Source organism: Opisthorchis viverrini (assembly GCF_000715545.1).
Source record: "Opisthorchis viverrini unplaced genomic scaffold opera_v5_89, whole genome shotgun sequence".
Taxonomy (NCBI): Eukaryota; Metazoa; Platyhelminthes; class Trematoda; order Opisthorchiida; family Opisthorchiidae; genus Opisthorchis; species Opisthorchis viverrini.
In genome coordinates, this window is record NW_008751744.1 from 1,072,663 (window position 1) to 1,098,992 (window position 26,330).

At 43.6% G+C, this 26,330-nt stretch overlaps 1 protein-coding gene across 1 annotated transcript in view; it reads left to right on the forward strand.

Moving 5' to 3' along the window:
• T265_04969 (hypothetical protein) overlaps positions 1-21,630 on the forward strand; it is a gene marked incomplete at both ends in the record, with an annotated part of 68,445 nt that extends 46,815 nt beyond the window's left edge. The window contains 7 exons of the mRNA XM_009169846.1: positions 3,217-3,456; positions 10,497-10,612; positions 12,776-12,872; positions 16,216-16,664; positions 17,851-17,905; positions 18,501-18,535; positions 21,259-21,630. Of these exons, the coding sequence (XP_009168110.1) occupies positions 3,217-3,456; positions 10,497-10,612; positions 12,776-12,872; positions 16,216-16,664; positions 17,851-17,905; positions 18,501-18,535; positions 21,259-21,327 (1,061 nt within the window). The remainder of the gene's footprint in view (positions 1-3,216; positions 3,457-10,496; positions 10,613-12,775; positions 12,873-16,215; positions 16,665-17,850; positions 17,906-18,500; positions 18,536-21,258) is intronic.
• Between the last annotated feature and the right edge of the window lie 4,700 nt (positions 21,631-26,330).

The following is a 26,330-nucleotide window of genomic DNA, read 5'->3' on the forward strand; positions in this document are numbered from 1 at the left end:
AAACGAGAGATTCAGCTGGGTTCCAGGTGAGTCTCTGGACCAAACCAAATTAGTTTGCAGATGAGTGTATATTCGCTAGGTTCCGGTCATAGTTTATCTGCTGAGCTACCGCGATCGTCTGAATGGAAAGGCAGCCGAGAGGTTAGCACAAATGGCGACAGCTACTTGTAACTAGGACCAGAGTGAATCCACAAACAAAGGTGGTCAGAGACTAATACACTCGAGAGAAGATTGACTAAGGTTTGTTACGGAAATTTCAAACCACCCTTGAAAAACAAAAAAAACCTAACGGATCGTTCCCCTGCTCCCATGTTCGGTAATCGGTTTCATCAGGGATCTTCATAGCCGGTGAAGCAATTGAGCAGATCGCAATTGGGGTTAATCGTAGGCGTTTGTACCAGTAAGCGTCAGTTTCGTACCATTTCATTCCTTCCCGTAGGAGTTCCGTTCCCCTCGGGTAACGAGAATTGAAATGTTCTCAAGATGTGTTACTTGTCTGATCTACCTACAAGAATGCCTAACCCTATCCAATGCTCCCCTACCCGCCAGGAATCTTGAATGATTTCTCAGAAGTTAGCAATCACTGCTATCTGAAATGCTGCATCGAAATGTTTCCGAATATCTAAGTTTAGTTACGTACATGATAAGAAAAAAATAGAAATTAGATGACTGCCTTTCTCGTTATGCCACAAATCGTGACAGGTTTGAGTGGGATGATTTCTGAGAGGAGACAGTGCTGTTGTTACTACCGTTTTTCCACCGGTAAAGAGTTTATCCTTGCCCATCAGAAATCTCATATGTAGATGCGCCGGTCCTCATCGTTTCCACAGACTCGTTCAGAGTATTGCAATGATAACATATTTAACTCTAGGACAGTATATTTCACATGCAAACCCAATTCAGTCAAATTCGGTGTCTGTTAAGTTAACTTCAGACCCAGTAGATCTCTGGGCCATATGCACTGGAAATAAATATTAATATTTTTCTTCAATATTCTGAGGGTTTGCCTTCTACAACACATGTGCCGATAAAGTCATGATGACTCAAGGCCGTAGGCGAACTTGCTGACATAACGTGTTTTTATGTCCTTGTCCCTGCTGACATAACGTGTTTTTATGTCCTTGTGCAAGAGGTTTTGTCCGTCTGGATGTGACGGCCGGAAGGATTAAACTTCGCACTTATCACTGAGATACTGACTTTCTATCAGACTTTGTAGGCAAGCATCATGCGTAAAGAATACTCATGAACTGGTTGTTGATCAGGTGGCAGTTGATTGGTTCGCCGAGCTTGGTAACTGACCTGCAAACGTTTCGTCCGCAGGCCAGGAGACATCGTCAATGGGCGGGTGGGTAGGTGAATCATTCGCCAATCTCGGCGAATGGATCACGTGAACATAAGCGAGATGCACTCATTTGTAAATAAATTTGGTTTCGCGATAGACTTACCTTGAACTCAGCTGGATTTCTAGTTTATGATGTTTTTAAGCAACTGAGTGTGCTGCACCAGGCCGCCTCGTTGCAGTTGGTACGCTATTCGAGATATCGCAATACATGTGTAGACGCAATACGCCACTCATAAGGTTGCTGAAAATTCTTACACATCGCAAACGGGAGATTCATCTGGGTTCCAGGTGAGTCACCCGCAAGACCGAAACGGGGAGTGCGCCTACCCGATGATCCCCAAGAAGGGTAAAACCGATCGTGGGCTTTCAAAGAATTTTCAGCGAACTTATGAGTATTGTGTTACGTCTAAACAGGAACATCGTTCAGCTGTAAGACCCTTTCGGTGCCTAGTTACCATACCTCCCCAAAGGAAACTCGAGGGCTGGAATACTGTTAGGTGGCCTAAGCTGAGACAGGTGAAATAGAGGCCCAGAGTTCGGGTTGGAACCATGGACCTTCCGGTCAGTCAATTCGCGCACCACTGAATAGTCTCGTCCTCACCCGAGGTGCACTTTGCCAATACACCTTGAAAATAAGCACGGTGTTGGAATGTGGGTCTTCTGTCCGACAGCGACTCATGTTGGATGATTGTATCACTATCTGGTATAGCGTGTTTTCCTCCATCGAGACGGCTTTATAATACACTCCTTATCTGCATGCGCATTTGGGACTTTTCGCTTCATTTGTCAATTTTGGTTGACATGTTTCGGCATACTCGGGATGGTTTTGTCACTAGAACGTCCATTTGCACTCGGTGTGTGATCACTCTCTTCCTCTGTCAAATAAAAATAGTTCTGTGATAGACGGTCATGTAAAGAGGGGCAGCTGCTTTCGGGGGTAGACAACAACCATCTTCTGGTTCACCTTCTGCTGAGCTATAACATCTCCCCCCGAAGAAGGCAAAATGCTCTCTTGCCCAGGTTGGTCATTCTTGGGAGGATCTCGGTTCGCATCACGCTCTGACATCCATTAGTCCTGCGCGTAAGCCGCAAAAGGGTCATCAGTTTTGTGCATGGCATTCTGTCTAGGAGCACTAATTTACAATAACTTCATCGACAAGACACTACTTATAAGGTTGATTACATTCTGGAACACTTCAGGCTCCGGCTTTTTTCGCACACTCACAAGTCTAAACGTCGATTTGTTTACGAAGTTGATGTTGGCGGGAAGCATAGGTGAATCTGTCGCTCTACAGAAGAGCCACCATATGGTTCACCTTGGTCAATATTCAAGACACAGAAATGCACTTCCTTGGGGCAATACTACTTATGAGTTCGATGAAAGCTCTTCTGCGTTCTATAGTCGGTTTCACCATTTCGACAATTTTTCACTGAGTTTTTTGGTTGAACGCCATATTTTGATAAACGGAGTTGAGCACTCAGTTAAAGCATATCATAAACAAAGAAAAGATTAGAATCTTATTCCAGTGTAATTATAGCGGTGATTTAATCACGAATGGATATGTAACTGCAACTAACTCCCAATCAATTGAAAAGGCTCGTTTCAGAAGACTTTGGTAGACTTTCTGCGTGTATCTATCCAAATCACATTAGGCCGGTTGGTAACTGTGAAGCATCAAGCTTGTGTGGACCGTGGACCGCACAGGGATGTTGCCACGTGAGCCTCCTCGGTGCTTCTCCAGTCAGCTTATGAAAAAACGGCTACGCAAGGATGAGAGACATTACATCATAATCTCTTACTTTTGAACTTTTGAATTAGGACCCTTATTATTTATAAATAACGAAATTACTTTTGTCCATTTGTGCTCTGTCAGTGCGAACATCCAGAACACCTATTTATAACACGGACCGGAGGCCGACTGCGGGTGGTCCTCGAGCAGCCTTGGAAGCTCACAGAGCCCGTCATAGTTTTGGTGACCTGCCCAACTCCCTAGACCGACTCAGTTCGCTTGGCCTTAGCCCAAATCCACGCTCTATGTCCAATTTCACCCGCTCCATGGGATCTGTTGAGGTACGGTATACGGACGGTTCGGTCGTAGGTCTCAATAACGGTAGTAAGTTTAAATTTCCATGTAAATATATGTATATATATTTCAACAACGCGGTCATTTCATCAAATGAGACCATGTGATATGAATCTCCTGCCTGTAAGAGAGTGAAACCGTGCTCACATCCAAGAGTGGATTAGCTGCTACCTTGTATGTTGTCAAATCGTGGCACCGTGATGGTTCTCAAAAAACTAGCCAGAAGGTTTTCAATTCCCCCCCCCCCCCCCCGAGATTAGTGAAGTGCGCAGTTTCATCATGCCAACAGAGTTAAAACTTTAGACGCTGCTTGTGTGATTTACAGGGTATGTTCCTTTCACCTGCTGGGTAACATCACAATTCGAAAGCTAGAAGCCTTACACGACAAACATTACCGAGTTCCTTCCACAATCGCTCCCACCGAAAGTGTTCAGAACCGTGTATTTTTTGGCGTATGCTTGGACTGCGATGGATTCCGATCTCACACGCATCTCAGCGTTCACTTTCGATAAACAACTGACTCAGTAACCACGTGCTTATGACGTTCTCAGTGGGTTTTTCTGTCCGTGGCCTTTTTTGATGGCACATTCTTTTCCGGTTGTTTCTGAGTATGGCTTTTTAGGGCAGACCAGTTCTACTCCAATAATAATTGCTTGCCTCGGAACGTACATGTCACTAACAGGTAAGAATGCCATTAGTTCCAAGTTAGCAGTACTTCAGAGATGTAGTGGCTTAATTCATCCACGTAATGTCCCTGTTTTAACACCGCAAATGTTTTACAGCGTTTACGGTTGCACATTTGACATTTGGGCGATTTTTCTAGCTGGAAATTCGGTTCTATTCAAAACTACTCCGTCCCCTGGCAATAATTTTGCCTTTTCAACCCTCAGATTTGGTAGCTTGATCCTAAGCTTGTTGTACCTGTATTCAACTTGACTGCATACTGTTTCTCTAGTATTCAAGTTATCACGTGACAGTGATGCCTCGAAAGAGTGCCACAGATAGGCACCAAATTTTTTCATAAAGGAAACTACTCACAAGGTTGTGACATCTTGAATACCGTGCCAACTGAAACATGAGGCGGCCTGTATGCAGCACATTCAGTTGTAGAATATCATAAACGAGAGATTCAATTGAGTCTCTCGTGAAAACCAAATTGATTTGCAAATAGGCATCAAATTGTTTTGTGAAGTCAATGAAGTGACCAACAGGCCGCCTCATGTTTCAGTTGGCACGGTATTCAAGATGTCACAACCTTGTGAGTAGTTTCCTTTATGGAATATCGCACCAACTGAAACATGAAGCGGCCTGTGTGCAGCACATTCAGTTGTAGAATATCATAAACGAGAGATTCAATTGAGTCTCTCGTGAAAACCAAATTGATTTGCAAATAGGCATCAAATTGTTTTGTGAAGTCAATGAAGTGGAATATTTGACCTAAAAGTGCTTTATAAATGTGGATTACCTCGATTTGGAATATACCGCCAAGAAATTTACGGTTTTGGGCATTTTTAAGTTTCACGGAGGGGAGATGTGATCAACGGTTCTAGCCTATTCCCTCCGCATTCGATCTGCATGAATACCTCAACTGCTTAAATGAATGGATCTCACAATACGCAGCCCCGTACCATAACCAAGTATCCTGCTGTGATTGCTGGAACAACAAAACCGCTAAGCCAAGCGTTGCGCCCACTTCGTCCTGTTTGTAGACAGTTCAGAGCGGTCGATCGATGGATTTCGAACAACCCTCTCTCACGCGTTCCACATGCACTGTGAGCTAAGTCTACCTTGTTAGATACCAGACTTGCAATTGGTAGCGTTATTTTGCTCTAGCCCGATCGATCGTCTTACTTTCATGTATGTGCTGTGTGTGTGTGTGCATACGGTTAACGTGTCGTTTACCTTCCGTTCTTGTGTGTGGGCCTCTATTTCACTCGTTTCTTGTGTGTTTCGAAAACAGATGTGTCGATCAACCAATAAATGTATATTCACATGGTCAGGACATTCAAAGGCTGTGGACATTGTAGAATGACAGACTTCCATAGTTGGTTAGTTGAGATCTAATAACATCTTCCGGATTTCTGAAACATACTTTAGCTCAGGTAATTAACCACTGAGTCTATTTGACTGAATGTTGCTTTCAGGTCAGAAGCTGCCTAATTCCCCATTCCGCTTATGTTACTATTATTTCTTGAGTAGTAAGGTAAGCCGGTGTTTTATGGACTTTGCCAGGTACCACCAACTCCGAGTGTGTTTAGGGTTTTTCGGAACTTGGCATTTATTCGTGATTAAAAATCGCCGATTAATAATGGTTCATATTTGTAGGTATCTTCTAGCATCAGCGCACAACAAGTAATACTGGAGTGTGAATTAGAACCTTCCAAATATTGATCGTTGTGGGCTGTGTGGTCGATTGGGTCAATAAATCAGCAGCTGGTAAGATCAGTATCCGAACTAGATCGGTGAGACGCTAAATATGACCGTAACTCAGTGAGTAGTATTAGAATGGCATGCTTGATTTTTCACCTGATACAGTTGGGTTGAAAGCGGATGAACGGACAACCGCATTTTTATTAGACGTACATGAACTACTATTCCCAGTAAAGCACGATAGCGAAAAATCTTTCAGTTTACCACATTATGGTGACTGGTTAGGAATTCAAACGAAGTTAGAAATGGGAAAGTAGTTTATTGCTAAGCCACTTCACTGGAAGACGGGTAACAAACGTGAATCACCATGATGTCATTAAATAGTCGCAGGTTAAGCCTACAGTGAGCGATCCGGAGCTGGCATTTTCGGGGTTCCAAGTTCACAGGTCTGTCACTGACCGGCACAGCGCAGTGTCAACGTCCGCACACCAAACAACGGCGGGTAGAATGATGGCTCAGTAGTGTGGGTTGCGGTCGTCCCTTCCGACGACGGTCTCGTGATTCTCATTGGACGTGCGATAACACGGAACTCACGAGAAGGCGAGTCAAGGCAGGCTCAGCAAGCGGGACGTGAGCGCACATGGGTAAGTGGGTCAGCAGCGCACATTCACACACAAACACACACGTCAATACGCAAGTGTCGGAAAGGTCGGCCTCTGCGGCAAGGTGAGTGGCGGGTACAAATTAGCAAAACAACTGGAGATCAAAAGTACATAGGCGGAGTAAGCAAATGAATGAGGAATTATCTTAAGGTCAAGTTAGATTCGACAGTAAAATGCTCTGATGATTGTAAGCACGTATGCAGGTCCGAGTGCCTGGAACGACGAAACTCATAGTCGGTGCATTCGACTTTAAGAACACAATACCTTAGCTATTCCATGTGAAATATGAGGTACGTCCAGATATGGAAGTCAGAGTAACTCATTTTCTTGACGGAATAGCAGACTTGACTAGGCATCAGTCGAGTCTCCCATTAATTTACAAAGGAATGTATTTCGCGAACTTATTTGTACGATGTCACTGAAGTGGATCGTCAAATGTTAAAATGAGCCCCGAAGTAGTCCTGTAGAATGAATGAATGAATGAGGCAACCAAATTTATCAAGATTTTTATGGCCGCCAGCTGAGAATTTACGGATACATTCCCAAGACTGAGTAGTCCTCTTGAGTGATCCGCTTGCGACCAAGAACCATACTGACTGTTTTCGTTTCAATCGACTGGGGAAACAGCGTCCAGCGTCACCTTATAGATCGAGGGTTACATTTGTGTTCCATCTCTTTTTACTTGATGGTATGTTATTCCTATAGACAGTTTTCCCCCATCTCTTCCTTTGAATAGTATATATATATAGTAAATATATAAATAAATAAATATAGTAAATATGAATCGTAAACATGACCGAACTGACTGTATATGTACACTTTGCTGAGTTCGAATCCATACATGTTTTGATACACATAGTACTGTATACTTTTGACATTTAGTCAATAGCCCAGCTGTTAGGCTACCGTTAGCGAGATCTAACCGTTTCTAAATCTATTATGTTTTCCACACTTCCCTGTTCCCTTCGTTTTGTGCAATGGAAGGACAACATTCCTCTTATGCTGAAAACGGCAAAAGTCGGTATGTCAAACGCATGGAATAGTTCAATTTAAAGTTTCACTTCCGATATTTATTTATCCAATCTTCTCTTATATGCGTATACCTCAATCCTAGTCACTTATTCAAAAGAAACGCAGTAAAGATCCGAATGGACGCAAATATTTGGTTGCATAGACATCATCATCTTCGTCAGCAACAGATGATTCAGTTCCGGACAACCAAGATTTTATTTAATTATATTGAGAGATAAACTAGAAAAAACAGCTGTTGCTGACTCGTCGAAGTAGCAAGTGCACAGGTATCCCATCCTGAAAGGTGGACCAGACCACGTAAACTCTCCGTAATCCATTCCGCACAGTCATACGTTACCCACATTTCGCCATTCCTTATGAGGCGTGGGGAACAACATTCGTCTAGGTAGACGATGTTTCAGAATGCAGGTAGGTGTGCGTCACCAAACATGTACACCGCTTCAACATGCTTGCAGTCTAAGTGACTTTCTGCTCTGATGTTGAGGATCATGGTGAATTGGTTCACACAGAACAACACAAAGTGGCTGTCATCTCCTTTCCTGCCTATGGATTTTACCTAAATCAAAGCTTACCGGTCAAGCATAGCAGCTCAACTTGCTTGTCAGAGTACGGTTTGACTTGAAATTCACATGCGAACATTCGTCTCAGAATGATGTATGCTTAATTTCCAATCCTGCTACGTCACTCAGACTGAACATGCAGTTTGTAGTCTAGGAATGGCTATCTACACAATCGCCCCGTTCGGAAATTCTCAAGTGTACGCTGACAACAATCAAACGAGCCTGAGCCTGTTTTCAGTCACGTCTGGCATTTTACAAGACGTGCTTCTAGAACAGTTTGTGTGTTTAACGAGGGTCAGTTATAATCAGTGCCTCTTTGGTTGAAAATAAGCCTCAATTTATAAATAACACATGATGGTAAAGAGACCCGTCGGAGGTACGCTGTCAGTTTGAAACAAAACATCCCAAGAAAGGTCAAACTCTCAACTCGGTCACTCGTCGGATTAAATAATATCACATCCCATTAGTTGATGATTTTCTCAATGGCTTGGAGCAAATGCAGCAATGGTTTCTGTTTCATAATCTTCCAGGGCCAGGACAAGACAGATAACACTCTTTCGGGGCAACTGCGGCTTCGGGTTCCAAATTCGTGGTCCACGAGGTGAGAGTGACACAAATGGCTCTGTTCTCATGTGCCTGGTGGCATTTTTTTTCTCAAAATTTTTCATCTGGTGGATATTGCAGTCTGATTTCTCCGTAGCCGAGCTGGACTGCAAGCGTTTCATCAGCAATCGATGTTGATGAAGCTTTTGCAATCAAACTACAGACCAACAACCAAACAGCATCTCCGAGTTGCCTATGTTCTGCGACACTACCAGACTACTGTTGTTCTTCGCTGTGTTCACGGTGTCATATGTCCAGCTGCGCAATTGCCTGTCTATCAGTTTCCCCTCAATTGTTTCACATGACCCGTGTTTTTCATGTAAATCGATACTATCCAAATGTGAGTTGGCTGCCGCTCGTAGCTAGGACGATGGTCAGTTTTGTGGCACAAACGACTTTTGATTCCATTGAAAACTTTGAATTTTTCAGCAAAGCATCTATCCAAACCAATCATGCTACCGTAATTTAGTAAGTACTAGTAAGTATTGTGTGACCTTCCTTGCTTTGCGCAACCAACAAGGTGACGGTACGATAGCCTGTGCCAAGGGCTAGTGTGCGACAACATCACCCAGCCCAAATGAAAGCTAGAATGCACTAAGTTCAGTAAACAAGGTGGTCCGTTGGATTGTCTTTCATTTACGGAGCTGAACGAGCATTCCTTCGACTTTGATTATCTATCAGTCTGTCTTATACCGATCAGAAACGGTGCTCAGCAGGGGATAACAAGACGAGTTTCAACAGATCATGGGACCGAGAGTCACAGTCTTCTGTGCAATTCGCTGACTTCCATCAGACTTTTGTCCGTCAAGCAGAGTAGTCTGCTCTCCGGCCGATTCTGAGGTCATGAAGCCGCCAGATGAGCAAAGGAATGAGTAACGTGTTGTAATAAGGTATACCAAGAAAACAAGTCCTGCATACAGTCAAAATATTTCCACGTTACTATCCAGTGATCCCTATCGGGAAGATCTTATATCCTTGTGGAAATGAATCATCAAGAAAAAGTACGCAGTAGCCAAGTTATGAGAGCGGTCCAGTCAGACACATTGGGGTTCGAACAACAGAACTCTTCCTTTATACTTGAATGTGATAGTACGGCGACCGCAACAATTTACTTTTTATGCATGAAACCAAGAAATACTTCCACTGGTTCAACCGTCCTACCATTTTTATTTGAAATTAATGCATTCTCTTCTGTTTTAAACGTCTACCTTATACTATAGAAAGACACTTGGACAATCTGGGGGAAATTCTGTTGAATAAATCAGAAGTTTCATGTCTTCAGAGGATAACTTCTGTACCTCTGAGTCCAGCCTTTTTCCTCGAAAAAGATCTTTTTGGCATCTGGATTGGAATTAAGTCATGTTTGAATATTCAAAGCTACCATATGATTTCACCCTGTTCGTTTACTACTCAGAGTAGAACTTATCCTTTCATGGATAGATTAACTATCACACGCCATGGATGTATGTCCAGTGTTCAGCAATATTAGGAAATAGCGTAAACAGTCCTTCTTGAATAAGCCTCTCCCCCTATTTTTCAGTTGAGATTCACGTGCTTCATCTAGCCTCAAGAAAAGGTGGGCTGTTTCCTCGCCGATGTTTTGGTTACAAGGGCAGTTTGTCGACTGTATACGTAGCGAGGAATCTGACCAGTGTCTCATACACTTACTCGGCTGGACACGCTTTTTCGACGCACATTGCGTCACAGCTGCTCTAGAACGACTGTAGAGGAAACACATGGTGTAGAATAACTCCCTTTAGTTCAGCGAGAACAGAACTCCTTAGATATCAATCCAAAGTTTTCTTAGGCTTTTAGTCAACACACACTTGTTCTTTTTCCGCAGACCCACTGGACGGTCGGCGATCAAATTCTGTACCGGCCAATCAATATATCGATGAAATTTTCCCAAATACACCTGCAGCAAGAGCTGGATTAAAAGCTGGGGATTATTTGCTTGAAGTGAGTCAGAAAACGATCCGTACATTATGGTCTGAAATAAATGCTGATCTGAAGAAAAGAGCCAGCGATGGACTACGTTGGCTTAAAAACCAAGGTCACAAAAGTCGTCTCTGTTCAGTGTGCTAACGGGCAGTTCATCCGTTCGAACAATAGCCCTATCAGGGGATTAACGTGACCTCTGGTTTATTCGAACGGTACTGTTTCAAACACATGCCCTAATCTGATGTCGATCACCACAGCTTTCAATGTGTTCACACTCGATCGATCCACTACAGTTTGGAAGTCTTATCAGTTGCACTTGAGACATTTGTACAATCGGTCAGCTATGTGGTCACAGCGATTCTTTATTCTCAGGCCCATAAAGAGCAAGTCACGAATCTCGGAAGCTTCAATACGATAGTTACGCATATAAAGGAACTCCGGACGAGGGCACCTTGGCCGCAATGCGATTTTTTTCCTCTCACTACGAAAAAAAACGCTAGTTTCGCAATGGTAGGAACGTTTTCCGAACGGGCACATGCCTAAACTGATCTGAAAGTTCTGTCAGAACAAATCGGGGTTAGCCACCAAGAACAACCCCGTTAATCGGAACCTGCAAAACTGGGTACAACAGTGGTCATTCCTACGACTAATACCTCTAGCCTCCACGGATTTATCGTGACTTTAGCAAGAAATCCACCGGCCACACTTTTGTCGTCGTAACACTGTAAGGACTGATGTCTGCAATTGCCCGTAGACTTGGAAACTGCGTGTACAATATTACGGTGTAAAAGTATCCACCAGTCTAACTCGCTGCTAACAATTTGGCGATCTGCGGCGGAATTTCAGTTACACAATCGTTGTTATACGGTTTCATTGTTTCACTATGCTCTAGGACCATCATCAGCTGTCAGCTTTTCACACTCGCTTATTTCATCACGCGATCAAAAAACAACCGCTACTTCCCAACAAAAGAGACAAACTTTGCCTGAAAGGACTCAGTAAGCAGTTAAAAGATTCTGAACTGCTCATCTTAATTCAGTTTTAGAGGGTCAACGAAAAAGAATGCCTCGTTGCCGTTAGGGGTGCAAACGTGAGTTCAATGAAATACCCCGCACATATGGTCATACAGGGAGATTAAACAGCATGACCGACAGATCTTGTGCATCATTAGATAGGGTCTAATTATTCGTGAGCGGAATAGCTCAGTGCTTAGAGAGCGAACTTATTGACCGAAAGGTCCGTGGTTCGAACACGCCTCCCGACTTCCCCTTTCTAGGCTTGGGCAACCTGACAGCCCTCGTGCTTCCTCCGGGTGTCATAGGCACCGAATGGGTGCTACAGCTGAACGATTTCTGTACGAATCAATCGTTAGAACCACTGAATAGAGCGACATACTGAAACACCTGATTCATCGCAATTTTCAAGGACACTACTTTGGTTCACGGATATTTTCGACTGGAGATTTTACTTTTGTAAACGCTCTTTTATTTAGACAATCTTCTGATCCTCTTTGCCTCGGATATAATGCATGTTAAGTCATTGAGTAAACCAGTAAACGTTGTTTTTTTCCTATGCGTGGACTAACGTGGGTGAAATTTCGTACAACCATTTCCACTGACTATGCTGATCAGTGAGCAAATCGAGGGCAATTTTACTAGAAAGTAAATACTTAGACTGGTAATATGTCGCAAAACGGGATGCTCGGGTACATTTGCTGGCTGTTGATCAGGCGAATGGACGATAAGATCGACGTTCGTCTGGACAGCGACCAAAAGACGTTCGAAAAACATCTGTAAACACCTAGAAAAATGGAAATGTAACCACGCATTATTGGCTGTTTCCGGCTCATACGTATGTACGGACTACAAAGAGCGGATGCTTCGTTTCTTTCCGTTGTCAAAATCACAGAGGATAACCGTGATTTCTTCGGCTTCGAGAAAGCTTGTTCCATTGCTCTTGGGCAAACTTTGAGGAAAGTAAAAACATCTGATATTTCACGCTTCCCTCAGGTTGAACACCATCTATTCAGCAAGAAACAAAGCGGAACAGGCGGAATTTTTGCACTGGCACGTTGCTGGTTTCCTCTGAGTCTAGCTCGGATTTCGTATTTTACGCTGGATTCCACTATAAGTCAAGTAACCGGTCAGTCACAGACTCCACTTTTTGGTTTCCTTATTCAAGGTGAATGGAGAAAACGTACGGGATGCGTGTCATCAGCACGTGGCTTCACTCATCGCGGGATCTGGTCCAAGAGTGACCCTAAAGGTGGTGGGCGGAGGTAAGACTAGTTGCCTCTGATATTAAATGCCCGCAATTTGGGAATGCAGTTTGCTACATTAACTTATGAAGATGAGTGAACTTGTCGGATGAATTATATGAACGACTTGGTAGAGCTAGAAACCGATAACAAGGTTCTTACTAACCCAGTGTTAAACCGGGTCAGAATATATGATGTGTGCTCAATGTTGGCCTTACGTTTTGCCTGCAGGATCTACTCATGGATTGAATGAGGCTCACGTTTCCTGAATGTCTCCGAAAGCAACCACTGTGACGGTGGTTTGTGTCCATTTTAAAAGGGTTAAAATCTGCCCTCGATGCTAAGTGCATATACATGATCCTAAACGCCACTTCGAGGCTCATCGTCATCATCATCATTGCCAGCTGTAATAGCCGCGTACTCGTCGTACAGTGGTTGTAGCTGCCACAGTTTTGTCCACCGCTGATTCGGGGAGGTGGGGTAGGTAGCTGCGCTTTGGATGCGGGAGCTGATAAACTAGTGTGTAAACACAGCACTGTAGGCGAACTGTTAAGTGGGTGGATTGGGAAGGGAGCGATGTATTGAAGGCAATAGCTTGGATGCATGAGCGCCATCGAGGGCGCGACTGGGCCACGTCTGACAATGTCTCTAACCATTTATGTGGACCGTCTCGGGGTCCTATCCCGGAAAACGGCAGTGACCGGCGCAGCTGAGTTTGCTGGTAATGGGTTTCTTACTTCACTGCCAACTCATTGTTCTCTTTTACCCTTCATGTGGTTGTGCGAAAAGAGCCCTTCGAGGAAGTCGGTCGACTGGCATACGCAGCGCATGGCCAAGCCAGCGCAACTGATGCAGGGACACGTTTTATCACCGTGTGTGGCTATTTCCCGAGCTCACAGTAACACACAATTTTGTCCCCTTACTTGACCAACCTATGTGAAAAACCTGGCTGAAATTTAACAGGAGAAAAAATGACCTAATCATTCAGATAGGCAGTGTTTTGCTGTAGAAGCTTCAGGAATGAATCGGGTAGTGAACACACAACAAGTTAACTTCACATTGTGAATTCTGGTCCATTTTCCAATGTTGCTGTACTTCCGTAGAGAGTACATAGTATGATTTCCTCGTGAATCATCCTGTGAGATTCTTAGACATCCGGATCTTACGGGACGATTAGAGCATTCAGTAGGCAGTAGGAACAGACGGACGGGGCAGTAGATCCTGTACTGGGAACGGGTGCTATGATCAAGTGGGTTAATAAACATCCTGAACAAAACAGAAACTGCAATCAATAACAGCACAGTCGATGGGAGCAAGAGAAGGGGCAATGAGGCAGCTGGGCGTTGGATGAGGGAAATCATACAATCTAAAGACAACGGCGCAGAAGACAGTTAATAGGTTCGGTAAGCAAGAGAAACTGTCTGGAAAGCGGATCTTTAGCTGACAGGTTAACATTTGTTACGTGTCACATCGGAATGCTTGCTTAGACCCTTTTAAAACAAAATATAAGCAAACCCTACCAGGTTATATGCATTACACACGTAATGGAAAAATAGGGCTTCCTGGAATGTTGAGCTGGCGTAGTGGATAGCGCAGTTGTCTGTCATCGGATGGGGTCCGGGTTCGGTTTCCAGGTGACCCACCTTTCTGACATAGCGGGTACTCAAAACTAAGTAGAGTTGACACGAAATTGCATGCGAAGAGGGCGAGCGATATTAGTAAATTGATCCTAAGCAAAACTTGAGTGGGAGCAAAAATCTTGGGAATGAACAACAGGGAAACAAAAGGGAGAAGTGTGAATCACGCTACTCGTGAGTAGTCAGGACAAATCGGAAATGAAACCACTGATAACCGTCGATTCGCAGGAATCAACAATTACCATCACGGTAACCGAGTTTCGCCGATGGGTAAATTACAATCCACAGGTTTCTGGACGACATAAAATCGAATGGAACACCTCGATAACTCCCAATCCCGCCAAAGTAATAAGGCCACCTTCAAACCGGGAGGGCTTCAAGTACCGCAACGCGAAATTTGAGTGCACCCAGATCCAGTGTTACCACAAGTGGACAATCAACTAATTCGACATGCATTGATAAATTTGTCCGGAGTATCTACCACCAGTCATCTCGCTCGAGTATGCGAGAAGCAGGGCCATTAGGCAGAGCAGTGGAAAACGAGTCAGTTATGGGATCATAGCATTATCATAGGTGATGGTTCTGGCGATTGAAGGCTTGTATTCTGAAGGCGTGCTTAGGTAAGACGTCAGTGACTGATGAAACAGGTGGAAGTTGTCTGAAAGAATTCGTTAGGTGGAATTGGAACAAGCAACAAAATGCTTACATACTACAATGTCAACGAAGACATTCCCTGAGATTCTACTGTACGTAGAAATATGGTTTAGTCACCTAGCAGCACGGCAGTGATATCACTCAAGAAGCCCGTGGAAGAGAACAGGGGGACACTGATTCCAGTGAGAGGAATACGAGTACCAACAAAACTTGCAGTATAAAAAGCTAGACATCAAGCCGTATTTGTAACTTCTTGGATCTGAGTGGTCTAATAACGTTTTTTGTTACCATCACACCCGGAAATTTCACAGCAGAATCTCTGGAGGGTTGATGGCAACACTGTGACTTTGACTGGAGTTGGTAGAAGAGATAAATTCTCGGTATTTATGAATATTTAAGGAGAGGGGGAGCTCGCTTGACGCGCTCAGAACTCCCTAAATATACATTGTACCTCAAGACTTGCTGCATGGACGCTTGAATTACCATGTTGACGCAATTACAGTAGGTAAAACGAAGAAAAGAAAGTATGAGACTAGCATCCTGAAGGTCAACACTGTTAGCCGGCAATGGGGAAGAAAGGTGGTCACACCACTCGTGAGTGTTGTACGGTTTGCAACGTAGTGTTCACTTAGCTTTTGCTGAGTACACTCTCTGTTTTCAATGAAAAGCTGCAGTGATTGTTCTCTGTCAACATTGTTGCATCTAGTGCCGAAGCGACGAAGTAAGTGTCTTATTTGAGACGAGACTGATGACGTACAAGTTGGTACCAGTCTCGATTCAGCAGCACGAGCTAAAATCAACTGCCAGACTGTTAGGAAGCTTTTCAATGCAAAGGCTGTCAATAGGCAGAAGAGATATTGGTCCGCTGAGGTCCGCAAGCTTTACATGAGTTGTTCACTGCATGCGTCTAAATAGTATGGATGCGAAGGTCACGTATCTGTTAGAACTAGTGCATTTTTAGACACCACCTCAGTGGTTTTTCACGACAGATTTCACAATAGGACAGCTTTCAAAACAGGTATTTTTTGTGGAATATGCAAACCAGGTAGATTATCGATATATTTTCTGACTAGCTACAAATGGAGCACCACCAAGGCGGAGAATTCAAATTATTGATCGACGTCAATCTAACTATGTGCGACCGCAAAATTCAACGGAGGTACGCCGATCGTCCTCACACGATCAGGCCTGTATAGGGGCCTACTGTCCCCCGATAACCCTGTCTTTATCTCGTCGGTATGAATACCGAAAACCTTCACCGGCCAACGCAGACTACGAAGGTCTATCAAGCATGACTACGGGCGACTATTCTCCGACTCTAACTCGGGAAGTTTGTATCCGGACTCTGACCAGATCTCGGAATTCTAGTAGTTCAACAGTTAACTCCTTGACGGATGCAGAAAGCGACGTCAGTTTTTCAAATGGACAAGCTAGTTCCACCACATCTACCAAGGAGGACTTCCTTTTCACGCCACACGTCAAGGTTTTACGAGAAAATAATACCACTATCCCACTATCCAAGGTGCGCACTTACTTTTTTTTGGTATAAAATGATTCAACCGGTCTTTTATGTACAGTCAGTCATCTATTGTGTCAGAAATTGCGATATTTTAAAGTATAGGTTCCTCATTATTGAGCCAGAAGTTGCAGCTTCGAAATGATAATTATTGATAATTAGCATTTGTTAATGATCCTTATTATTCATATTGTTATTATCAACGTATGGAGCAGAGAACAAATCAAATGGGCACACCGCACATAGATTTTCGTTTGATTGGTTGGTCAGCGGCATGTCACGTGCTGTAGAAATAAGCCCCCAATTTGAATCTGTCAAAATAGACCAGCCACTTGTGGCTGATTGGTCAGGTGTTTGGAGCTCTGAGCGCATTCGAAATTCCTCCAATCCCGAGATTGTCTTATACACACCAGAAAAAAAACCTTCGCGAGTCATTATTTGTGGATTCATTTGTCTTCACTAACTCACCTGTTGCTCAGAAAAGAATGGAGCAGCACAACTCTTATATATTGGATGGTCTGCTTCCGTTAGGCTAATACGTTTGTCGAAAATGATTATTCGTATAGATACTAACGTCCATGTCAAGTATTACACTCACGTGACTTTCATACTATATCTTAGTTTGAATCAGCATGGAGTTGCTGTCCCACCACGGGATTTTCCCCAGATTCCCGACTTTTATCGGTTTTATCCAGTCCCTCTACAAGCCTGTTTTGTCGCAGTTTTGTTACCACGATGGATGAAAAACTCACCTCGTGACCTGCGTTCTTGGTTTTGCAAAAATCCACTATTCCGAGGATGAACTATGGTGAACCGCCTTCTTAAATGTTTCTATTCTCATATGAATCGGTTAACCAATCCTCGTATTCCAAGGGCAACGGCAACCTAATCTAGCTTTTCCATTGACGGCTGAGTTGTTGACGTGCGTCATTAGGACTTACCGACACACTGCTAAGCAGTAACTATGTCACCTCGACTGCTGACGAAACGCTTGCAAAGAATTGACTAAGCTCAGCTCAACCATCAACTTCGTAACCTGATTTAGCGCGGGTCTATCCTTCAGCAAACTATTCGTCGTACTTTTAGTACAAATGATACAGTCTGCAGAATTCAAGCCCCTGTGCTTTGACATCGCACATGCAACTGGTCAAGCTGTCATTTCTCCAAACTGCCAACCTTTATTCCTCTTCAGGTCACTATATCACGGGAAATTGATGGAAATACAATACCTCATCCTCGCATAACAGGTAAGAAAAATTGTTCAACTTATGATTGGTATTTGTGATCAACACTACTTTCGACCTTGTTTTGGTAATAATCCATTGAATATTTGAGATATCAAACGCAAGAAGTTTGAGTAGATTGAAAGATCAGTGTTTGGGTGACTAGAAACTACGTTTCACCATATGTGAAATGGATTAGGAGTTAGCAGCAATGGACACGAAGTTTTGAGAAAAACAACTGGTTTCGTGGCGTGGGGGGGGGTGTGATAGGCTAAGGGTAGGCGTACAAGCATGGTAGTCTCGAGTTCCCCTGATGTTTTGACTAGCAAATTTCAGTGGAACACACCTGATCGATGAAGGTTGAGAAAAAACATCGGGGTTTGGGGGGGGGGGGGGGGGGTGATAGGCTAAGGGTAGGCGTACAAGCATGGTAGTCTCGAGTTCCCCTGATGTTTTGACTAGCAAATTTCAGTGGAACACACCTGATCGATGATGCTCGCTATCCGCCACAATGCGAAAGTGCAACACAACACCTGTTTTCACTCTCCAAATTATCTGATCAACGTTTCCCGGCATCAGTACATATCGATGTGAACGCGTTGTGTTTTGCCTGTTACAGATAAAATCCGTTTTGCGTCCGGCACTCTGGACGAAGTAAGTCAATCGCAAGAATAAACATACAGTTTCCGGTCACATGGTGCTTCATATGGAACTAAGGTTTCGCGCGCCTTTTATCCACTTCCTCGCTTTCCCTTGAACCTGTCCTGATAACGCGCTAGATTGGTGTCTCTTTATGGAGAACACCTTCAAGGAGCATTTAAATTGCTTTGAACTCCGTTTTACTGCCTAGTCGTAAGTTAAACCCTGAGCGATGCTATAATCCAACAATGGGTAGGAAAACTTTGTTTCCCATCCACAGTGAGTATACACGGGCATTTTTATCTAGATCCTGGAAAAGTCATTCTTCTAGTCCATCCTTCAAGCAGCCTTCAGCAACTTCACTCGGTCTTTGATTTACACCGTACACCATATCTGACAGTGTCTAACAACAAAAGCACCCTCGAACTTCCCATTGTCCTCCCTTGCCTTGCGAAGATACACAATTTCAGTTCCTCTGCCAGAAGCAAATAGTTCTGTGTAGAAGCCATCGGTAAACTCGCCTTACTGTAACTTTACAGTTTGGGCGAATAACGAGGCGAGTTGAACTACAGAATTGCAGTCAGTTGCCACGTTTCGGATTAATGTGAAAAGATATCTATCAGTTATATCAAATTGTAGAACATTCCCACAATGACAGTTCCGCTGTCGATACAACGCTTTTGACGCCTTGTTGGCTTGATGGATCCGCTTCCTAAGGAACGGTTAACACATAAAATCAATATGTCACGGTATCTACAAGGTGGGCAACAGAGCACAGTAGCGTTTATGGGTATTGATAGATATTCAGCAAAGAACGGAGATGACCCGATCGCTACGTGTCACCTTGTAGCATTCGCCAAAAATACCGAAATATTTGTAGCTGTGACAAAAACCAAGGAACATTAGCAAAAATATGATGATAAAAAGCTGACCCTATCCGAACTTGCTTTGAAAGGGGGTTTTGTTTAAGATTATCAACTGCGAGCGTGTTGAATTCAGCCACACCGTAGGAGTGAATTCCGGCATCGTTCTGGAATTTCACCCTAAGAAAGGTTTCGTCATCCAAATAAAATGTATTTCAATATGAACATTGAGGCCAGTCCTGATCACATCCATGAGCATAGGGAGAATGTATGATGTAGTGTGCCCTTCGAATCAACAACAGAGCAAGGTTTTACTGAAGAAATGGAACAGTCAAAGTTACGTTATAGTCAGAAGGATCTGAAAATTTTTCCCAATTCTTGAGATAGAACAAACATGGTTGTCTTTGTGCCCCAACAGGGCAGAAGTATGACAACATTTGGATACACCAGGGTGCCAACAACAAGGCCAATCAGTGGGCTATATGTTTATACGATATTTCCGTAATTTTCAAGTATAACAGTGAAAAAAACTACAAATACCCGACCTTTAAATGCCCTTAAAAACCGTTTTCGGTCAGTAGCGACCACTTGATCTTTCTATTGTGGGCTGAAGCCGCCCAAAACATCCGTTTTACTGACTGATCACCTGCCTTACTTCCATCCGGAGTTGGCTGCAGCAGTGTAAAACATCATCAGGTTGCGGGTGTTACTCTCCAAAGAAACCACAGAGAGAACCCCATGAAAAATACCCCTCTTTTCAGTGGAAGTAACTTTTCGAATGGTCAGATGGACCAACCGGAACGGTGGTGATACAGTCCTAACATAAAACACCGTAATAAAAAACTCCATGGTGATCGTACCGATGACAGTGACAGTTAAGTCAATCGATCCAAAAAAGCGCGAAACTGAGGTACAGTGTGTTCAACCGGATTTGACTTTTAACTTATTTCATCTTTATCCAACTCTCCATTAGATTTCCATTTAGAGTAAGTACCGTGTTACAGAGGACTCTGCTGCATACATCTCTAACACCGGGGGTGAGTAAGTCACCTAATATCGGCTTGTTTCTTGGTGGCAACATACCTGGTTGCATAGTATTGCAACCCTGAAACTAACCAAAGTAACCAGTACATGTCGACAACGTAATGCCGACATTTTCATCGCTGTCAGCAAGTTTCTTTCGCCATAAAGAAACTATCTTCGGAATGACATCATCTTCCAATCCTTTGACTTTGGTTCTCGAGACAATGCAAGACTTTGCTCACACGGAGAAGCCGCTCTTTTTGAGAGTCTCGTCGCATTCCCTCTAGAACGGATAGATAGAGTCACATTAGTTCTCGCCGATTAAATTATGCGTGCCAACAATATTCGCTCTCGGGACTGCTTCTCATGAATCGCCAGTGTGGAGAAGTGAACATTTCAGAATGATGTACTGTTAGTTTGAGTTAAAACTATATGCGAATTTTGTGCAGAGTGATCGGAATTAGGCCCAAAAAACTTCGTGGCCGTTTGGAGTAGATGAATTAGATGGATTTAAATCGACGGTGCGTTGTTGATGGAGTACAAAAGTGAGGAAAAATGTATCCCATAGAGTGTACGATTTGTACTGATTTGTCAGTGTTTTTCCAACGATGATCATCTACCTCCGTGAAATAACCAATTAGTCATGACACCCTAGTTTTCAACAACACTGCCGTCGCGGTTTGGGCTTTTCTTTTCCGAACCTAAAAACGCTTGAAGTGAACTTAATAATCACCTAGCGATAATAACGGTGTTGGTGCGCTAACCTCAACCGAACTAATTGTGATAGTTTCGACTCAGTGAAAATCACTGTTGTGCCGCCTGATTACGATTTGCTCTTACTTTTTTTTACAGGAAATTCCACTTTACGAGTCTGTGGATTTTACATCCACGGAAGAGCAACTGGATGCGCCAACCGAATAGCAGTGCACAGTCTGGTCAAATTCACGCAACCGAACCCCGAAATACGATTTTGTGATTGTTTGGTTTAGGCCAACTCATATTCCGCAAAGATCAGTTTCAACCAGATTCTGCCGTTTTTATGCTTTGTCCACAAATTGTATGCGAATTAATGAACCCAAGAGTTTTATACAGTTGTCTTCTTAGTCACCTCTCCACTTATAAACATTCATGTTGATTTGTACCCTTGCTGCAAGTGCCTCAGTAGAAACTGCTATATTGGATCTATATCGTGATAAAAGTATTCACAGAACCCCTCATCTTTTTCCAGTGATTCAAGAAATGCTCTAAATATCTAACCATGGTGTTTTTAACTTTTCACCGAGCACCTTTTCCCACCAAAACTTTCACCAGTGGAGAGGACAGAACTAATTTCACTCAACTGATGATGCGTACCACTAAAATACCAACCTCTTCAACTAACCTAAGGTCACCTGAAAACTTGTCCATTGGAGTCATAGGTCTACTTAATGGTGCTGTACAGTTGAAGATTTGATTGACAATTTTTTGCTCAAAAACTTACAATCGCTTTCTTATTTAAACAAACAATAAGTCACCAGGTGAGCAGGCATTGGGGAATTCCCAAGTCGTACCGTGAAAACAATCCCCGCTGGCTCTCCAGTACCAAACTCGACTCACAGTTACGTCATGCAAGCTCCACAGACTATTGACACATCAATCTCACCAGCGAGTGATCTTGGCTTTACCAAGTCTGGCATCTTCTCTTAGCTGTATTCGTTAATGCCCGAATCAGCTGGCGCCCTTCTGAAGGTCACTTGAGTGACAGCCTTACATTTTATCCAACGATCATAGGATCTGTTAGTCTCCAGTTCAGGGGTGAGACGGCGCAGTGGTTAGAGCGCGAATTTGCTGACCGGACGGTTCCGTGGTTCGAACCCGACATCTGCCTCTCAATTTCCCCTGTCTAGGCTTGGGCAACCCGGCAGCATCCTAGCCCTCGTGCTTCCTTCGGGTGGCATGGCAGTTAGGCACCAAAAGGGTGCTGCAGCTGAACAATTTATCTATATTGTTTTTTCCAACTACCGGTCGAATCACCCTGGATGCTGATGCTTAGGAATAGTTGTATTGGCTGCTGTTTGTTTTGCTCATTCCGTCGACTGATTGGTGCTCACTAACAGTAATGTCTATTCAAGCATTAGTACACAAAACCAGAATGACGTTTTCACGTATTCTAGAACCCGATTCCGCACACCATGGGTTTGCATAATAATAGTTGAATCAGGGAACCAACAGGACAAAGCTTTGCTCTCGTTTTATTTACTTCAGGCTGAATATCACACGAATTTATGGGAAACTGCCCAGTTCTCTTACAAGTTACATGAAAGCTTTCCGGAGTCGACGTGAGGACTGACTGAAAATGCCTGAGTCAACACGACTATGGAGGTCGTATCAGGATTTTTTTTTCAAAAAGGTTCTGGGCTGCATAACCGAATTCCAACGGTCTCAGAAGTCTATAACACTTTGTATCTTTCAGTCTTTGACCGAGGTTCCTGTTAGATACACGAAAGGCATTTCCTTTATACGCACGCTGATCCGCCTAGGCGAAGGGCACCATGATAACATTTGAGCTAGAATTGTGGTGAGGTTAGATGCAACTAGGCTCAAGTATTCGACCTGAGAAACAGCGTGCCATGCTAGAGACCGGTATACGCATGAATGTACGCAGCCACCAGTGAAAAGGTATCTCATAGGGGAATCTGCAAGAATGGAACAAAGCACGGGACTCCTTCAAGCAATCGTCTTTCTGTCAGTGTTACAGTGACAAGACCCTTCTGAACCCTGAGACAAGGATATCGATGTTTTTATCACTGCATTCGTCCCAGTCACAAACGTAACCAGTCGATTCGTTGAGCGATACACTGGTAAACACTGAAACGACTTCAAGAAGGAACGTCTTAGTTATCCAGCATTACTTCTTCGGCTAAATCTTCAAATTCGGTCTGTTATCCAGATGAAGTAGGGACAATTTTGTTCCGAAGGGTTTCAGAATGTTAACAAGGTAAAAGGATATTTGAACACTTCCACAATGAGCCTCTTGGTAGACTGGACTTATATACGTTTGACAGGGTATTATGGTGCCGTTACAACGGCTGATCTCGAAGGCATCAATGTTCTTCGTCCGTTTTCAACAAGACTTTCTCAACCACGTACGTTTTGCCTCTCTCATCTTCCGTGTTTCTGATTTCCAACGGAACAATATATACCCTGTTAATGTATTCAGTTTCATCCATTAGGACGACGACCGAAATCCCCTTTTCATGTTTGGAAAGTAATATCCAGTCACTCTCCTACAGGAGAAGACATTTTATGGATTGAAAATATTCCTTCCTCCGAAATCGGTGGAACCAATTGTTTAATAAACGCGACTACATGGCACTCCACTGACGATAACAGATTGTGAAATTACGCAAAAGACTACCTCTGAATAGAATTGTGAGAATGAGAGAACTTGGGCAATATTCGTCTCACAAAACCGTCGTGAACCTATCACACGGAGATGCTTTTACGGACCTCTAAACCAGGTTTGGCTTGGTTGTAAAGAACAGAGTCACCAAGTAAGGATAAGCAAAGCAATTTATCTGTTTTCTACCAAGCGGCGGGTGAAACTACGTTTGTGACTGATTGACACAACTGTAGCACCGATCTGGTGAGCTCGTTACATACAACACCACTGCGCAGCTACACAGGCCTGACATGTTGCCAGATGAGTTTGTATTTTAACAACTGATCCGAGATGCGACAGCTCGTTCGCAAGCCCTAAGACTGTCACGATAGCACTGACACTCATTGTGAATATATTTAAAGCCTTTTTCTATCTTGCCTTTTCTATCTCGCATCCGAAGTAAAAACTGTGGATTACCAAGGTCCTTAGACTTACTTTAAGTATGGTTCATCCAACGCGTCTTAACGCGGATTCTTGTAAATGTCCAAAAGTTTAGAACAAAAGTGAGAAGTTATGCACATCAATCGAACTTTAGGGAATCAGTGACACTTTTCAGGGTTTTCTGTGGTTATCATCTCATTTCCTCGGATGATTGTAAGAATCCGATGGAAAGTTTAAGGTTAAAAAACAAGTGCGGAGAACGCCATCAAGAAAGGTGAGATAAGGAGACGAAAACACGGTGAAATACGCTATAGAAGTGGCACCTCAGAAGTCATTCGAAAGATACTTCGGGATTGTGATAATGCAACATTCTTCCGAATCGACAACACCTTACAACGATACCTTCTGAAGGATAAGGACCCCATCGAACGGAAACACCACACAAACTGCGTCTACCTGTGCAGAATATCTAGCCAAATGGATAGGCTAGACATTCAAGCAAATCCACATGCGAACATGTGGGGAACACAAACGATATGTGCGTTTTCCTCCACGAAATCCAATTGACTTCAAAAAGTTGAACGCTACTCGGTCACTGCACTCCACCAACTTGATGGTTTGACTCAACAAAGATGGCACATGGGTGATTGTGCACTGGAATACTAGAGATCAACACACACAAACGGACTGCGTCAACCATGGTAATTTAGCCAGCATTCCGTCTGTCGGGCTTGCACACCTCAGTAGGCATGGTGGCCAGAGGTGAAGCAGGAATCTCAACGACATCACGGCCAGCTAGACAACAAACGGAGGCACAGCCCAGTCAAAGTATACACAGCCAACCGCACACGCACATTGAGGTAACAAGACTCAAGTCGGGTTTGGCTCGGAACTCCATGTAAGAATCCTCCTTGATTCATTTTCGAAAAAAAGTTTGGTGACAATCGGTAGATTTATTGCTGGGCAACGTTTCGCTTTTGACACAAAAGCTTCGTCAGGTCAAGTGACTAGGTTCCGAGGTTGATCGAGGTTTAAGGCGGAAGGAGAACCAATCAGCTAAGTAAAGCTAAACCTCTGTTGGATTTCCGCCGAGGGAGAGTGTTAGAGTGGTTGAACAAGTGTTAGGTTGGTGAGGAAACCCACATGTGTTTGGGTCCAGTCTAGGGTCTAGTTCTTCTGGTTCGGTTCATTTGATGGTTTCTCTTGAACTTCGTTTGAACCTTCTGTCAGTCCGTGTGGGTGAGCTAGTGCTAAGATAGTTGTGTAAGAGAGATGCTGTGAACTTTGGTCGGTTTCCACCCTCACCCCGGTTTTTTTAATGATCCTAAGTGGATTGACAACCACACCGTCACGTGTCAACTCGGCCTATCTAAGACCGCTTTCCATACGCTCGCTAGCTCCACACCCTCGATTCTATACACACTGTGAATCTTAGTGATTTCCACCGCCTCGGCTATCAGCCACTGTGGTGTGAATCGCAGTCCCCGCCTTAAAACTTCCACATTCTCCAGATCTATTCTATGTCCCGTGTCTAAAGCATGTACCGCCATCGCTGAGTCTTTGACCAGCGCTTGGTATTCTTCTGCATTCCTTGGTGGCTTGTTAATCCTTCTTTTATGCTCACCAATTCTCGTGTGCAATTCCCTGGCAGTTTGACCTATATACACGTTAGCACAATCGTTGCAGTTAATTTTGTACACACAGTCCCTGGTCCTTTCAGCCGGCACGGGATCTTTCAATTGCACCAAAACTGAGCGTAGCGTTTTTCCCTTCTGAAAAGCTACTCGAATGTTGAATAAGTTCAACAATCTTCGAATAACCCTGATTTTCCTGCTTTATATGGAATGACTGCTGTGCCAATCCATTCCTTACTGGTTCCATATACTGGAGCCACTGTCTTTCTTAGTTGACGCCTAATCAAACTCACTGGGTATCCTATTTCGTGAAGTTTGTTGGCAATCTCGGTTTGAGCTGCCGTCCGGTCGATCTCTTCTGTGCACAGAGCTCTAACTCGACGAAACATCGATGAGACAATACTGGTGTACACCGACTTTAGGTGTGCTGATGAATAGCTAAAGACGGTTCCTGTGTCTGTTGGTTTCTGGTAGATAATCGTTTTCAA